Source organism: Aythya marila (genome assembly GCF_965140915.1).
Source record: "Aythya marila genome assembly, chromosome: 2".
NCBI classification, from domain to species: domain Eukaryota; kingdom Metazoa; phylum Chordata; class Aves; order Anseriformes; family Anatidae; genus Aythya; species Aythya marila.
The window spans coordinates 45,252,558-45,271,427 of NC_139043.1; the positions used below are offsets into that span (position 1 = coordinate 45,252,558).

The 18,870-nt window shown below is 37.8% G+C and overlaps 1 protein-coding gene across 1 annotated transcript in view; it reads right to left on the bottom strand.

Moving 5' to 3' along the window:
- Positions 1 to 18,870, bottom strand: part of CPNE4 (copine 4) — a 178,802-nt gene that overhangs the window by 40,183 nt on the left and 119,749 nt on the right. The window contains exons 7-9 of the mRNA XM_082754794.1: positions 10,373 to 10,471; positions 2,468 to 2,554; positions 1,788 to 1,847 (exon numbers count right to left, since the gene is read on the bottom strand). Coding sequence (XP_082610920.1) covers positions 1,788 to 1,847; positions 2,468 to 2,554; positions 10,373 to 10,471 — 246 coding nt within the window. The remainder of the gene's footprint in view (positions 1 to 1,787; positions 1,848 to 2,467; positions 2,555 to 10,372; positions 10,472 to 18,870) is intronic.

Here is an 18,870-nt window from a genome sequence, read left to right on the forward strand (position 1 = left end):
AAGACAAAAGATGACCATTGTTACTTGTCATGGTTCCAAAATAACAACACAGATCCCTTCTCTTTTAGCATTACCTGACAGTACTGAGGTCTTGTGCAAATAAGTGGGAGAAGAATTAGAAATACGAAGTTAGCATAACACAGGAGCTAGGCTAAGATCACAAATAAGCTATTCTTGTGATCAGCAAAGCAGGAATCCTTTTTACAGTGCAGAGATTTGATTTTTGTCAGTGTATCTTTAAACATACTAGTTCAAATGTACGAGTCATCTTCCCACATCTAAATAAAAACCTAATATAGCAATAACTCTTAGCACTTATTTTTTTCTCAGTCTTGTAAAAGGGTGATTTTCAATGCACTGAAAATATCCTGTAGAGGTAGGATCCCCTGCTAGATCTGTCAGCAAAGAATCAGCCTGTCCAATACCATGACCCGTCTAAGAGAGAATTTGTCCAATATATCTTTCTATTACAGTTCCTTTTATGCATAGTACACATCCTTTCTGCTGTATTTCCTAAAGTGATGAAAATGTCTTCTGACTACAGACCCATTTGCACTGCCAGCTTCTGAATATTTCTTGTACAGCAGGGAACACTGTCTGATAAGAGATACGGTGTGCTGCAATAAGTGCTGAATAAAAGTAATGGCCTGGAATCAGCACTATTGATCTCTGAAGATGAAGGCTTCTTAATAAACGGTTTTAAAGTGAAGGAAAAGTTTACTTGGGTTTTTCAGAGACATTCTTTCTAACTACAAACTATGTTCCTACAATAGATGTACAAATTATCCAAAGAACACACAGCATGATGTTACCATAGCCCTCATCAGTGCCTTAAATGAGCAGGTACATCATACTACAGCTTTCTGTTACCAAATCTATACTTAGCTTCCCAGTTTCCCTCCCACAACAAGTGCCCTTTCAGATCACAGCTGCATCGTGCTGACTGTACATGGCATGAACTCAATGGAAATGTCATTAACATTAAGGCAACAACAACAGTAAATGCACTGGGACAGTTTCAAACAATTCCAGATCCAATGTCCCGTTCTTATCAGAAGAAATGGACATCTGGAAAGGTGGAAGGCATAGGCCTGATCTGTTGCAGTGGTCTGAAGTAAACAAAGCAGGCCTATGTGAAAAGGAGATATATAGGACATATATATATAAAAGGAGATCATATAATACATACAGAAAGCAAAGAAGCACAGAATATCTTTACTGTAGGCTGCAGTTTTTTGCTTCAGTGCCCACAAAAGAATCTCTGATACATTTCTGAAGACAGCAACAAGCCAGACAAGCTGTGTGTGCTATCATCATGGGTAGTGGTGCAACTGAGGCAGGAAGAAGTAAAACATGCAGTCAGTTTGTGATTAAGTAGAACCACTAGGTTATGAATGAACACAGCTATAGGCACAGAGACATTGACTTCCCCTGGTTCCACGTAGGTAGAAAACTGATAGTGATGAATTTGCACAATACTGTAGCTGGTGGACTTACAACTGAGACCAGCATTAATTTAGGCATCATCTTCTTGCCCCCTGTTTGGAGCCGTCATTACTTTTTGCAACATGATTGTCATTGCTCTAAAACATAATAAATCAGTATGTGCACAAAACTCCTACTTGCATTAGCACAGGTTTATTTTCTGGGCACAATACATTTTGCAGTAACACCTTAATAACTTATTAAGGAATGATGTATAAGATTCTTTTCTTTATGAAAGTGAGGAATCAGTATCTAATGGGATTCTCTTTCTTAAAAACATGTTAGAGAAGTAAGACACTTACTGTAAACTGTATTTGGCAGCCTCCCATGATATAATCTAAGAAAGAATGCATCTTGTGGATCTGCAGACAAGAAATCAAGACATGTAAATTCGCTGTGTACTACTAAAATATCAGAGTGTGGAACTGCCTGAAAAAAAGTAAACTGGAAGAAGGGGAGGGACCAACTGAAAATAAGGTAAAGGAAGAAAGTGTTTCATACAGTTGAAGAAAGGAACAAAAATTTAAAGAGCAAAAATACCTAAATGATTCTAAAACTATAGAAACGTAAATTGACATCAAAAATAGAACTGGGCTCTATTCATTCTCAGTTGGAAGTCAATGAGAATTTTGCCATTGGTTTAAGAGGAACAAGAAAAAATTTGTAAGTTCGGAGATGTGAATTTTGGAAGGACTGGAAGGGAAATACACATGAGGCCATTTGGCAAGCTTGGAGTCATGAATTTAGTACTGCCTACTCCATTGCACAACAGTAGAGACAGGACAAGAGAAATTACAGAGGAACACTGGGGACAGTTAGCTTACTTTTGGGATCCAAGTCCTTGTCTTTACTTTTCTGTAGTGGATCAGTTTCTATTGCTTTCTCCAGACAGTTCCACTTTGTTGTCTACATTTCCAAACACCATTAAAATACATCACTGACAACTTAGAAAAGAAGCAGACAATGAGCAAAACACAAATACCTTGCACTGGTTAAGGATCACAATGCCTGAGTTCTTGTAATTCTTCTTCTTTGCTTTGTATTTGGGGTTAATGCATTCCCATTGCACCTGTGAAAAAAAGAGGTCACTACATGAAGGAAAAATTATGTACACATTGAATAATTAGCAAAGATGGTAGTGTCTGATTTCCACAGTTGACTGAATCCTATCAATAATGGTGCACACACAAGAAATAATTAAAAACATTAACTATGCAGAGAATTAACTTAACAGAAAAGGTCCCGAGGCAAACATCTGTCTTCAGTTGGGTGCATGCGGACATGGTGCTCAGAGAGGTACACAGATTTTTGCATTGTCATCTTCCAGTCCTGTAGGTTCAGGTATTATGTGAGCAAAATTTAGGATCTTTTGAGGTTATTTAAAAAGAAAAAATAAGAAGGAATTTAATACAATTGAAAAATACCCGAGGGAGCAACCTGATGCATTATTTTAGCTGCAAAATTGCATACACAGTATCACTGGTGTTTTCTATTAAACTCCTAATTAGAGAAACTCTAATCAGACATCATGTCATTCTCTCTTGAAAGACAGCAAGACTTTCTCCTTTAAGTCTGACGATAAAACAAAAAAAGTTAACAAAACCACTAAAATGTGGAAAGAAATTGCATCTAGTTAATGATATATTTAACAAATTAAAAATTGGAAGTTATCCCTAAGAATATATTTTTTAAACTTCTTTGCAAATGTTCTGTTTATTTTTCTTTACAAATACTCATTTCTACAGCAAAATAGTCCTACTCTGTTACTGAAATATGTTGCCTTATTTCCATCATGACATCTCTGAGAGTCTTACTGATTTTCATTTTAAATGTTCTGCCTTCTCTGGTTTCAGCCAGACTGATAGAGCCAAACTATCTGACGTTGACCGCTAATTACTACAATATTATTCATGTGTTGTTGTAGGAGCAAAATACATGTTTGCATGTGCAAGTATCCATCATCATTTTTAAAACCAGATTTGTATATGTAATGTGTTATTAAGTAAGGTTAAGAACACATTATTTTCTTTCAGGGAGGTGTTTTCAAGTGCTGAGAGAAAACAGGTGATCTCTAACCAGATGCTGAGTAAAACAAAGAATGTATCTCCAAAAGGAACCAGGTCACTCTGCTAAGAATCCACATTATGACATTTTACAATGAAATATATCTGAGTTACAATACTTTATCTATAGTGTAGACCTTCGTATCGGATTTGTCTGAGAAGAGTGTTTGAGCATGTAAAATCATGTTTATCATATGAACTTATGAAAACGTTGAGCTTCAAGCCACTTCCTAACACCAATTATTTCAATGTCACTGAAGTATTTAAAGCTTGGAGTTCTGTCAAGTGTCAAAAAAAGGAAGGCAAAACATATGGCTCTGGAGCAATATGAGACCTTCTTTTGCACAGGGGAGGAGCAGTATTTTCATCATCGCATTTCTGGAGACAGGCGACAGAGCCAAGAATGGGAAAAGATTAAAAAAAATGGTCCAACTGCAGGAAGCACATCTGCTTGCTTAGCCTACAGCTCAATTATTTGTCTCGTGAAATGAATTTTCCACTGAGAAGACAGGCAGACACAGGCCCACATGTTCAGGGAAAATCCTCCATAAGCATTTTTTCTCTACTCAAGAGAGGTAGTCAGGCTCAAGAAATAAAAGCCCTTCTTTCCAACTACAGAGAGCTTGTTGTGACACAATGCAAGAGCACAATAAGCTCTTTATTTGGAAAAGCAACCTGACAGCGAGGGAAAATCACTGCCCACGTCTTGATATGTTGCTGTCTGGCAAGATGGTTTAGCACAGTTATCTCCAAACTTATTGGAAACATTCCTACAGAGAATCTGTGTGCTGTCTGTACCTCACAGAGAAGTTGTAATATACTGAATAGAGAGATAAAATAGGGGTCAAGATTTTTGTTCCTCACTTTGCCAGTGCACTACACTGGAGAGATCTCATGCTTTCCCTTGAATATTCAAGGTGCAGTTCCTTAATTTTATCATCCTCCAACATGAACACTTCTAAATGTCTATGTTTAGACAATAATGCCTGGCTTTTCCTTGGAAAAAAAAGATTGTTTAAGCCTGAATATAATGTTTATTATGTTCATGTCATTGGTTTCTGGAAGAAGTTTATCCTATATGAGGACCAAAGCAGTGTAAAACTACTTCAGGGGAGAAAAATCTGCTCCTCTCAGCTTCTCTGTGATAACTGTAAAACATACGTAGGAATGTTCGCCTACATTTGGAAAGCAAATCACTAACATGTCATTGGGTGATGTGGATAAGAAAGCAGTTGAAAGAACAAGCTAGCAAATTCCTAGAAAATAGAAAATTAGAAAGCAAGAATTAATTTGCACCTATTATTATCTGTTGATGTGGTAGTAGAGAGAGGGAAAGGGAAAGGGAAAGGGAAAGGGAAAGGGAAAGGGAAAGGGAAAGGGAAAGGGAAAGGGAAAGGGAAAGGGAAAGGGAAAGGGAAAGGGAAAGGGAAAGGGAAAGGGAAAGGGAAAGGGAAAGGGAAAGGGAAAGGGAAAGGGAAAGGGAAAGGGAAAGGGAAAGGGAAAGGGAAAGGGAAAGGGAAAGGGAAAGGACGTCCCTCCCCCGTTTATGGGTAGGCTTAAAAAGATAAGACTTTCACATGAAACTCTCAATCTTTAGTAACATACCAAGACGTGGTTCTGACCTTGCCAGTTCCCACAGCTCAAGTTGAAGATGTGACAAGTGTCCTTTGAAGGAAATTCCCTATACAGACCTCGTCACATCTCCAGCTCTTCCAAAGACAACGGAATTCAGAATACAGCTCTAAGCGGGTAAGTAATAATGCAAAACAACTTTGAAATATTTTGCTTGTACTGTGAGGACAAGCCCAAATTTCAGTCTGCTCTTACATTCCCGGTATTGATTTGGTATTTGACATTGTTTTTATTGATTCATTTTTGTCTCTTAAATTAACTTTTCAGCTAAGTGGAAACTAATGCAAGAGTCTGCAATCTGATGCTAATGGTAAACATTGTGAAATTTGGATTTGTCATCCTGAAAGTCACTTAACGTTTCCTCCAAATGCCTGGCAGCTCTGGGCAATACACGGTCTTTCTCTGTCAAGCACCACAGTGAATCTGAAACAGAAAACTACCTGGTTTTAAGTATCTCCTGTTTATTGAATATAAATACTGTTGCATATGATGATAATCAAACCCCAAACTATTCTTATGTCCCATCTGTGCTTAGCTACTTAAAGAAGCAAAAGCCCTGATGTGAGGCTCATACTCAGGTATCTGAACAAATGGGGGAAACCAGCTGAGATTCCTGAAGGATCACATCCAATCTTGTGGACCTCAGCAGCCCTCCAGCTTGTGGTAATAGCACTAGAGATAGTAAGCACAGTAGGGTTTCTTCCTCCCCTTTCCTTTCTTCCTTTCTGTGTGTGAATACATATACATGTTCTTTTTTTTTTTTTTTTTTTTTTTTTTTTGTAATATAGGAACACACGAACAGATTTCTCCCTTATGTAATTCCTGCATTGCATGAGAATCCAGGTGATTTATGTTTCTATGACATTCTTCTCTGAATCCCTCTGGTTTTATTGCCTCCATGTCCAAAAAACAAAAAATAAAAAACTTTATTCTCATATAACATATATATTTGGAAATAATCATAAGAATACAATAAACTAAGTATTTACTGGTATTTTACTAAAAAATACTGTCACAAAAAGTGATGGACTTGTTCTTAATTTTGTGTGTGTGTGTCAAGATTATGATGAAGGTGTAAATGATGAATTTTGGTGAGAGATGCTAAACAGAATGGAAATGTCTATTTCAGATGTACATTTAAACAACAGGATGTGTTTGCCCCTTTCTTATTGGCGGTCAGTAGGAAAATAGGCTACCTGTCAGGAAACAACAGTCTGTGACAACAAGGTAATTATTAAGGAACAGAAACACACACCAAGCTATTACCCAGACTCACTGAAAAGATTTTTCATTATCAGGAAGTTTTCTTAAAAAGCATAAATTAATTTCACCTGGATCACAAACCAAAGGCCAACCAGCTTTTCCAGAATTCAGTAATTTCAGTCACTGAGAAGCAACTCTGATTCTGAAGGCATCACAACTCAAGACTTGTGAATCTCACCCAGGACCTGCCACATTTAGGAAAGGCATTCATGAATTACTCACACTACTCCTGATCAAAACAGGTGATCAATCATTCAGAGAAGAAATCTTCTCTTCTTCCTTCACACACTACTGCTTCAACCGCTACCAAGCTGTCAGTGCTAGATTCACATTTATTTAAATGATGCCTGGTTTCAAGCACATATTTTCAAGAGATCTCACAGAAGAGGCAAGTCAGCAAGCCAACCATAAAATCATCTGATCAGAGGTGACACTCAACATTTGGAATAATCAATACTCAGCCAGGGTATGCAACAGTCTACGAAGCACCATCACCTCCTGCAGCACATATCCATCCTGATCATCCCAAGAGGTTCTGTAGCATTTGATAGTTTGGCTACGAGACTTGTAATAATTATAAGACATACCTCACTTGAGGAGCAGGTTGAAGAATGGGATAGAATACTATTAGTGCTTTCTGGAGGATGAACTAAGAACAATTAAAAGGCAACCTCAAGATCCTTTTCAAATCCACCAAATGGAGATGAGGTGAACTGGTGAAATGATGTGAAGTACTAGCAGCACACAGAAGTCACACAGTTTTTCCTGCTCACCAACACATACTACTACTATACTACTCTCATCCTTATCAATTAAAATTATATATGACAATTTTTGGAACTGACACCAACTAATACAGATGCTGCTGATGGGCAGAGGGAGAGCCTTGCCACCAGTATAGCCTCCTTTAACTCTGCACAGATTTGCAGCTGGTACTTAAGGAGAGATCCCTCATCCCTGCCAATGGTAAATGTTCCCTCTTATTCTCTCCTGTTGTCTGGGAGACTGAAAAACCCTGGCTGCCAATCCCTAGGATGTTTTGATTATCTTTTGACAGAACTACAGCAATGTACTGTAGCTGGCCATAAAGCTTACTGCACGAACGAAAATACAACCATAATAAAAAGTTTCATTGTGTGTCCTCAGCAACTCAAACAGGGATGTCAGACCTGAGCTCTGCTCTTCACACTGGCTTCCACAGCAGTTGAGATCAGATTTCAGGTTTTGGTCCTCATCTTCAAGACACTCGCTCTTGAGATGCTTTATGAAAGCATGGTTAACGCCACAGACTGAAGGATGCTGTTGGCAGTTTTATTCCTCTGACTGGAAAAAGTACTACATGGAAAACATAACATTTTCTGATCTGAAGCTATGAAAAAATCCCTTCTAGGAATGAAGGGCTACATCTAACCTACCCATCGCTTCACCCTTGTTTAATTACATTTCTCTGATGTGGCCTTCCTTATTAGAAAGGAAAAAAATTCCCTTTCCACCTCCTCTGCCATTCCTTCAACACCCTTTATTCAAAGTAAACACTCCATTGAACATGTTTTTTCTTAGGTGAGAATAAAACTAAGGAAAAAAAAAAAAGACAAATGCTAATCATATCACACCATGTTGCGCGACAGATGTTGAGACAAACTATGCACCCAAGCCGTATTATGGGGTCCACAGCCAACAGCACATATTGCCTTTAGCAGAAACATTTACATCTGAAGGATAGAGGAAAAGGAGAGAAGAAGAAGGAAGGAGGAACAGAGAGAATGGGGAAGAGAAAAAGGGAAAGGGAAATTGCTCTTTGCTGGCCAGCCAGAAAGACAAGTGATGTGGTCCCACACACAAGCAACCTCTCCTTGCAGCATGTGATATCGGGCAATACTTTTACCTCAATAACTAAATTGTTTCCATCATGACCTGCTCAAATTGCCCATTGTGTTATTAGTGCCAACTGGGGCCGGCAATCATCAGGTGCAAAAGCTGTCTGGGATGTGCATATGTATTTTGAGGCAATACTTATTAACCATTTAAATGACTATTATTACCTACTATGTTATCCAATAAAAACTTTTTTTTTTTTTTTCCCCCAGAATGCACTACAAAAAAGAAAGAAGTTAGAAAAAAAAAAGGTTAGAAAAGAGGTGGGGGGAGAAGTGAGTCCCATGCTAGTTGCAATTGTGTCCCATGAGAACCACCTACAACAACAGTATCAGGTTTTGCAGGTACAAGCCCGCAGAGTAACTGCACAAGAGCAATAAAATGAGAGCAACAAGGGAGAAATAATGCCACAACAGCTTAAAAGCATGGAGGAGAAAAGCTTCACATTTACAGTGAAAAGCAGTCCGTGATGTTACAGGGGAAAGGCAGCTTGCAGGATGGCAAAGGGAAGCAACATAAAGACTTAGGCAATTAAGGCAACATTAAATTATTCCTGGACGGCACTCTCTTAATACAATATGAGTTTATATAGACAAGAACAAGGTTTGACAAATGACCATGCTAACGTCCTATGCCCCTGACAGGGTAATCATCCTTTTCACTAGCTGGGGATGAAAAGAGAATACTGTTCCTCCATCAGAATAAAAAATGTATAGTTTATCCTTCACAGCCATTCAGTACTCTGGACAGCAAGCCTCTTGTCTTGTTCAACAAGCTGTTTGGGAAGGACTCTGATGCCATTTAAGAAATGTTTATACTGAAAAGTTTCACCCTTTACCACTTTCACATGGCATCTTTCCCAGCCATAGCCACTTACATTCAAAACTGGGGTGCTGTCATAACACTGCCCTTGTTAACGTTATTCACTCTGGAATTAGTTTGCTTGTTTAGATAGGTTTTACTTCCACTCAGATTCAGTTTGGTTTAAGTTTTGGAAGGTAACACTTCATGTAGGTGATGTAAAAGCTTCAAAAATTTAGCCCAGTCTCTTGTAAACGGGTCTTAATCCTCTAACTTAATTTGACTCTGAGAAAACAAAGTAGGGTTTCATTTACACCCAGGTTCTGTTTAGGATGTATTTGTAACGGGTTAATACATGACTCATATATATATATCAATGGCATTTTACACATAAGCAACATATGCAAAACTCTAGAACATCAATAGAAGATATATGGAAGAATAGTAGAAACTTCTCAACCTATAGAATAGTTTGACTGAACCACTTAATAAACACCTTTTGTCTCTGGTAGCTTGCTATTAACCCATTATAAACATAACCCTAATGTAAAGCTTGAATAAAGTTTATTATGCATTTATGTTTAGTTTTGAGATCACCATGAAGCAGTGACTACAAATTATCAGCAGATTAGAAAGCCAACATATTTAACTTCCCCTCAGAGGATTTATCAAAACACCTTCAGGATTAAGTAGTAATAGGAAATGACAATTTCTCAAATTAGATATGCCAAATCATTTATCACATTCAATAATTACCATCGACTCCAATTTGAAAAGATCAAGCTGACGTAAAGAAGTGAAATTATTAATAACCTAACAACTTCATTTTCCTTTAGGACTACAATTTATAAGACATTTCAGAAACTGATTATTTTTATTATGATGGGTTCAAGTTAGAGCTGATAGCAGTAAATGCAGCACATGAGAAATGGAGAAAGATGGAGAATGACCCTCACCCAAAGAAGGGGCTGTAGGCCAGCTGGGGAATGCTTTGAGTACCCAGATTGTGCCTCTGCTTTGCCATAACAGTACAGCACATCATAGAAACCACATGCTTAGGCTCAGTGGAAATAAATATTAGCAGAAAGAAATGCCTGTGAATGTGAACTCAAAAAACAGCCTAGGAGATAAACAGAACAACTGAACTTCCAAGAAACAATGAGGCAATGTCATCTGCAGCATTACAGAATCGTCTGAGGAACAGAGCTCTACAAAGCTTGTATACTGACACTCTTTGGGTTGTCTCCACCTACCTGTCTCCCTTCCATAGCTCCTCGCATTTCCTTGAAAGTCGAGCTAAATTCTCCAATGAAGTCATGCTTCCCATTGGAATCCCAGTCCCAAACTATGCACTGAGGAGAGAAAAGGGAAAAGAACGTAAGAGCACATTTTTCTTCAGACAGAAAACAGGTTTTATTGACAAGCACTACAGGAAGAATGATGATATGCACTGGATGGAATGTTTCATCAGAAGGAAATCACCAGTGATATTAAAAACATATTCTTGTCCAGATCAAAATGAAACGACAAGTGGAATCTCAACACAGCTTGCTACTGACAGCTTTGTGTTATCGAATCGGCTGATGAAAGCAAGGTCATGTATTTTAGAAAGAAAGGATTCATCTTTTAGCTAGGTGTAAAATTATTATGTATGTTTGCATGTTCATGCTGAAGTGGTGTCTTGAATCAGGAGTAACCTACCTCACTGAAGTGCTTTACAAATACCAATTAATTTTCAAAACACTGGTTTCTGTGGTCAAATGTTACTCTTCTCATTTTTACAGCCAGTGAAGATGAGACAATAGTTACAGAGATCATCTTCTGAAACGGCTTTGATTTCATACACGTCAGTGTTTGGTGCCCATATCTTGGATGTTTTCCAGTGTTGCTCAACAGTCACTACTAAAGCAAAATCCTGCTGGTAGTCATTCACAAATTCATGCATAATTATGAATATCTCAATGAGCTTGAGTTGTAAGAATTTATGTTGCAAACACTTCTAAATAAAATTCAGCTAGCAAAGACAAAATGCAGAGCAGTGATTACAAGCTTTGTTAAATATTAATTTTAAAACTAGCGCAAAGACAACAAAGGGGCTTACAGCATTAAAGTATGAAATCCCTAATTCAGTTTCATGGTCTCACTAGCTAAAGCTTGCATACACTGACAGAATCAGGAGCTTTTACTCAAAGCATCTTGCTACCAAACAACAGTTTTCCATATTATTATTATTAGTTTTTAAGTAGAATTGCTTCAAAGCCACCTCTGCAGCCACACGAGGATTGTGTTGTCATTTGGCTATCAGATGGATTTGAGGATAACTTTGAAGTTGTGGTAGAGATACTCTCTGCTGAGAAAGGCAGGAATGACCACAACTGCGGTAAACTTTTGAGTTTACCCACTGAGACCACCAGATTTTGACTGGACCTCAAGCATTGAATTTTTACAGTAAAGCATTTTAGTGAAAAAGACTTCCACTTCCTCTGGCTACACTTTCTAGCCAGCCTTTTAATGTGGCTTCATTTATACTGAATCACACAGTCAGAGTTGGTATCTGAGCACTGTGGCCAATCCCTTTTCACTGCACCACCAAAAGAGTGGTTTGTAAATTCAATTTGAGGGTGTGAGACTTCACAGAAAGCTTACAGCATAGGCAAAATGACCAAATTCTTTGAGCAAGAGCAAAAGAACAAAAACTTTCACGAGAGAAAGACTAACAACAGCTTAATACAAGTGGGGTCTCACACAAAGTCTGCCACAACACTTATTCATCATCTAACAACCTCCCATCACAGTCATAAGTTGATAAATAGCATTTTCTACACAAAGTATTTATCCACGTGAGGTGCATTGACTTGAAGCATAGGTAGGAAGGTATTTGATCTGTAAATCTAAGCCAGTTCCCTGAATTTATTAAGCTATTAAGAGCTCATGTACCTCAGCTGCCTTTGTAGAAGGAACACAGGTGGTGATTTCACTAAATTTATACCCAGGACTCCTCCATGCACTATAACACCACCCACGTTATCATTTATATTCCTTTTTTCATAATGACGGTAGCCTTTTTTTGAACTTTTGATACTATTCTACTTAGCCTCAGGAAGAGATTTGGTTTGATGCAAGGGGAATTTCTCTGATCCATATAGAAGATGTGTAGCTGTGCTAAAAAGAACGACTCACAGGGAAAGAGTACAAGCATATGGCATATTGCTCCAGACATTAATCTGTTGAAATAGCTCACTGGTCAGCCAAAGACCTGGTTCTTAAGACTGTTATTTTGTTGTTCTATCACCTGTAATTTTGCTTAGTTTTTATGCAGGGAACCCAAAGGAAAATAAGATCTCCAGTTGATATTTGAAAAGTGATGATATTTGTCTCTGAGACACAGAGTTCCTTTTTAATTGCTTTGACATCGGCAGGGAGGGGGTAGAGGCGGGGATAGGGGTTCCTCTATGTGTTTGTTTATAGACGACATTTTATACAGCAGTAATCAAATGAGAGTGGGTTTCTGGTTCTGCTAGTGGTAACATTGCCTGGAACGTAACTAGACACAGTATTTTTATCACTAACAGCCCTGATGAATTCTTCTGATGAGATCTTCATTAAAAGTCACTATGTGCTTATCAACTGCAGTTTTTAGAAGAGCTGGTAACAAAAAAATAAATAAAAAAAATCACAAAACAATTTGAAAATATTTCTATTTCATATAGTTTGAGAAGGCTTCCTTTTCACTTTCCGTGAAATTTCCTATTAATGTAACTCATTTTTTAATTGAAATTACTTTCTAAGTATTTCATGAAAAAATGGATTTCATAGATAAAGCATAACTTAAAAAGATTCTTTTCTCTTCTGTAATGATTGTGCAAATGGTTTAAGATCTTAGAAGGAACACTAAGTAAAAAGATATGTCAAAACCTCGTAGCAAAATCGATAGAAATGTGAAAATGCTGGCTAATTTTCAAAATGTTTTCAGAAAAAAAAGTATTTCACAAACAAACAAAAAAATGTGAATTTTTCAACAAGCTTTACTTTGTCGGTTCTATCTTTACACTCTGTTAGAGCATAAAAACAACAATAGACCTCACAGGCCTCCAGGAAAATGTGCTTCGAAACATTTCTGCTAGAATGCTAACTCTTACGAGGAGGGAAAAGCTCTGCCTGCTGATTTGTTTTGAGAATTTTAACTGGAGATGGGCAAAGTTAAGTTACATTTAAAATGCCCACCCAAGCAGGGATCCAACTTCTTGTTTGTCTCAAGCTAGAGGTTTGCTAACTTTAGCTTTCAGAAAGCCAGATGGTACTTTAATCTTCATACTGGCTTCATGGAAAAAACAAACAATGACAGTATTATCTCAGTACCATTTGCACAATTACAGCTAAGGGAGAAAGGGAGCTCCTGCAAGTACATCCATTACAACTTCCTTTTTTTTGAGAGCTTCACATGGGGCCATACAAATTAATTGTTATTCTCTGAAAAACATGCTGTACACATGAAAGATTCTGCATTTTAACTTCTTGTGAAAAATAGTTTTAAAACATACAAATATTGGGGCCCAGAAGTTTTTATAAAAACCTACTAAAATAAGCAGGGAAGCACCTTGGCAAATTATGCAGAATCAAGTAAAGACCAGATGTGACAGTCAGAGGATTATTTCCCTATGAAATATTTGAAAGATTTTTGTTTGTTTGTTTGTTTGTTTTAAACAAGGCCCTATGTGCTTTTCAAAACAAATCCTCCATAGATAATCCTTTATCTCTACGTAGACCTTAATGTATTCCTTGGCTCTGCCCTCTTACAGGTTGCTTAAGCAGGTGATTAATAGCATACTTACACTCTATTAAAAGTCTCATTAATTAAGCTGGCTTTCCATATGTTTAATTTTAAACACTGGTAAATCAGTGTTCAGATAACTGGGTAAAGAATTCAGTCTTCTACCTCTTGGTTACAAGTTCAAATGCAGGGAATAAAAACTTCTGACCATCTAATCCTACATGGTGATGGAATAGTGTTGATTGGAAAGATGGACAACATCCTCCATCCCTGCATGGTCCTTTCTGTCTTTCCAAAATATTTGCTGCTGCAGGGAAAGGGAACACTGCTTCAAGCTTTCTCAAGGAACTGATGCCTGATTGAGCTAACTAGTATAACTACTAGTATAACTGCTACTGAAAGAGGAGCTCAAAGAATCAAGTCCTGGGTATGAGCACTTTCATTCCTTCAGCTTTTCTTCTAAATGCCACAAAATCAAAGATTTCCTCTTGGGCTGAAATGGAACTTTATCACTGGGGAAAGGAGAGGGAAGGCTCCATTTTAGGAAGAAAAAGGTCTTTCAGGTGGATGCAGATGGAAATTTCCTCTGATTTTATTTCTGACTAGCTTTCTCACTGAGCAGAGACATTGGCAACACTTTCACTACAACGGGAACTTCCGAGCAGCATGCAAGAAAAAATGTATTTGCGCTGGAGCTGCAACTGCTTGGGCTTCTCTGGCAGAATTTCCTAGCCTTGCTACCTCTGTGTGAGCAAAAAAAACTTGCACATTTTTAAAACTACATTTCACTAAAATATCATTTAGATTTTATTAACCATTCTCCAGCTCTATTTAGTACTTATGTCCTACGGTGTGATGATGCTGAGGTAAGAAATTAAACAATTTCCAAATTCAGTGTCTCTCACAGAGTGAGGCAGCATTCTTGTTTGATAATTCAACAGCAAAAGAATAATTCCTACCTCAGCTTTTGACAATATGATCCAAACTCAAACTTTATTTTTTAAAGCTTAATTCAGGTGACCTGACTTGACACAACAAAGTGGTGTCCCAAGTCTCAATCTATGAGTTGAATTGTATTTTCACTAAACAAAATTCCTATGTAATTGTCATAAAAGAATTCTTTCCATGCTCGCCAACCTATTTAGCTCTGACCACAAGGAGAACTAACTAAGAGCGAAGACTGACCCATGTAAGTATGCATTTGTGTGTGTAGGTGCTGAGGTTATTTTCCCAATATATCTTTGGGAAAAAGCTTAAAGTGATTTGTCCCCGTTAGGTTGTCATGGTGAGACAACGGTTATATGTAGCATCTTTGTGCAGAGGTAATGGAGAGACTTGTAACTTAACCTTGTAATTTTTGAACCAGCCCAAAACATGCTCAAAAGGTTAGTTTTTAACAGACTGGCAGTGAGCCTCATGACTAAATCCTATCTGGAGGTTTCTGACAGCTAGACCATGGAAAACTTCCTGAAAACAATCCATTTGAGTTGCCCTCAGCCAGACAGACACTGCAGATTACAGCATGTACAAAGCCATCAAAAACTAAGAAATTCTCAGTCCTGCCATCCTGAATTTCTCCAGCTGTGCTTGTGCTTAAGTCCAAACACAAAGTGTTAGTATTATTTTTGCTGGTACTACCTTGCCACCTAGGTGGAGAGGTATAGCTCGGGACCTCTAACAAACCTCCTAGCAGCATAACAGCTTATATAACTTAAAGCACTTCATTAACCTGGGACCACAAGACACCAGCTTGAGTGGGAAAAACCATATGCCCACTCTCCAGCTGCCTTCTCCCACAGAAGGGCAAAACCGCCAAGAAGGCAGCAGCCCCAAGCATCCAAAATAGTCCCTTGAATATGAGGCTCCCTAAGCTGATCTATCTCTGATGCACGCGGGAACCTAACTCATACATCGCATAATAAAGAGATTTCTCTGTGCGGTATTACTTCTGTATCTATCCTCTGAGACTCAATAAGGAGTGAAATGGATACCTTTTAAGGAAGAAATTATCTCTGCTCATTAAATGCCTGCAGTCCCTAACGAGGTTTTGGGGCAACAGTACAGGACAAGTAGTTAAATTCAGAACAGAAATTGTCTTGTGTGACTTTTCCTTACACTTCTGTGAAACAAGATACTTTGTGGATACGATATGGAGGACAATGCTCATTTTTGGTCCTGAATGTAATAAATTACAGCCAGTCAGTGACAATGCTTTTACCTTTCAGCTCTAAACTAAAGTAACACCACAGTAATTTTTAGGTAAGAGTTTATATGACTCCCAGAGAAACAAAATATTGAGGCAAATGTCAGTGACCTACCCTGCTTCTATAATCACCCCACGTCACCAGGTGGCATAAGTGACCTGCAATCAGTGACAACTTAATTAAAAAAAATAATCAGAAAAGCCCAACAGAGGTGGTGAAAAAAATCTGAGGAAAAAAAAAAAAACTTTACTTGATCTTCAAAGTGATTTTTTTCTGGAACAAATTTTTCTGAGTCTGTGTCTCATCAGGTTTGTTATTACTTCATAACAAAGTAAACCTACTGTACCTCCCTGAAGTATATCTACCCTATTTGGAATACTTCAAAGAAGGTCTTTTTATAGGAAGGTCTTTATCCACTATCTACCCATTCTCCCCACTTGGGTATGAGAAAAGCTATGTGAAATCTTCAGTACAAAAGCTGAAACACTTCATGTTATCCTACTTCCATATTCATGATGTTCCAAGGCTCAAATCTTCATTACCCACATCACAACCCTGGGTTACATACTGGAGAATAAATTAAATTGGCCTTTCTTCCTTTGTATGAAATTCTTCAATCCGTGTTTTCTTCTTCCAAGCTGATCATCACTTAGTTTTCTCTTTTTGTTGGAGAAGGAGCTGTCCTTCTCCAACAATTTAAAATAAACTTTTTTTTTTTTTTTTTATGGCTCATTTTAGATTTCCTCTGAAGTTGGGCTCCAGTGAGAATAGGCTGTACCAGTTGTAATGAACCAATGTTTCTTGTGAGTCTCTCACTGGCTGAAGTAAAGCCTTCTTCAGAGCACTGTAGATAAAATATTTGAACTTTTTCCTCTCAGGAAGATTAACTCCATTTTTCAAACTGTTTCTGAACTACTCAAAAAAACTGGACTAATGGCAGAAAAAGAGCTTATACCCTACATTGTTAGGCTTGTGCAGCCTCTATGAAAGCAACCTAGAAACAACTTTTAAAGTTATCTTCTTGACTACAGAGCCTCACTCTTTTTGAGAACTACAGCCTCTTTTCTGCTGAATTGAATTGACTGATCTTCACAGGTAGGCCAGCATAGCTGAGTTTGCTCCATTAGAATCAGTTAAAATCCCAGCTCCATTACAGGCAATGAGATGTTTCCTATTAGCTTCAACAGGTGCTAGGATTCCATCAATACCATTGTGCTTCACCTCCTGTATGTAGACAGTGGTAATTGATACATTACAGTTGACGGGGTTGTATTGGATTCAGATCCTTTGCCTATTGACACAGAAGAAGATTTGAGATAGACACTGATAACTTCCTCTTGGTTAATGGCAAATGATTCAGCATTTCCTTCCACATCCTACAGTAAGTATAGCACCCAAGACAACAGTCAAAACACAAAGAAAAATAATCTCGCTGTGGATCTCAGCTCATGATCCATTTGGTTTCAAAATTATCTGTCTGAGAGAAAGAAGAGTGAAAGAAGGGAAAATCCACAGTTTTCTACAAAGAATGGTAGGTCCTCTGATTTAAGATCAGAGTGAGTGAGTCATGCTTTATTGATAGCTGCAATACAACACCAGCCTGAGCCTATTTCACTTCTTGCCAAATGATAAAAGGGACCATTCACAGAACCATCATCACCAACCCTATCTCTCTATACCACCACTGGAGATTTGAGCACATCAGCAGTGGCTCTGCAATGACAAGAAGCCTCACAAATGGATGTTGTCTCTACTCAACAGCTCACAGCAGGTAAAAACCACCAGGATAATTTCAAAACCAACTAACTAAAAACCATAACTTGTTGATTACCCTTATTTGTATTACAAGGCTATCTAAGAGCCTCAGACATAGAACTTTCACCCTTTTTATTGCTTACATATGCACCCCTCAGATATTTCCCTGAAATAGAGAAATACACTAAAATAAATTACAACATCTGAGAGGGCAACTTATAACTGGATTTTCAATGACTCTGTAGGTTACAATGGTGACAAAAAGACATCTACTTTGCAGCCATGGTTAAGTTTATGCAACAGTCCTCAGCATATATGGAAGAAACTATGCACTTACTAAACAAGTTCAGCATGGAAGTGAATGCACACTTAGATTTGCGAACTGGCTTGAAACAAATGTCTGTGTAGTTGTATCGTTTGCCTATTAAATTATTAGTAACTACACTTTTTATGGTAAGGACAAAGAACTCCTTGCTAATTACATATTTTTTTCTATTTTCTCATCCTTTCACCCCTAGCAACTTAATATGCAATACGGAAATGGAATAATTTTTATGTATCCTGCTTACATTCATGAAGACTTAATTGTCTGAGAGACAAAAGAGCACTCTGGAGCACCTTTAAAGCAAATATAAAACAGTGACAGTCCATCTGAATCAATGAGATTACAGTTTTTGAGCCTATGTCTTTGCCTGAGTAGTCCATACCATAATGTTAAACTTTTTACACGTAATAAACACATAAAACAATAGCAAAACTTAATAAGAGCAAAAACATTTGTAAGCACTGTCCCAAGATTCATTTAGTGCTTCATCAATGAGATTATCAGTACTTCACACGCAGTTTTCTCCATGAGCATCTCTCCTTATTTCACGTTTGTCCTGTCCTTAAGCAAAAGAAAATACCTTCCAAAACTTTTAGGAGAGATGACAAATCACTTTACTGACATACTAGTGCCTCCCCTCATTAACAGCATGTATCTGAGATTTATACCCACCCGGCAAACAATCTTGTGTACCAA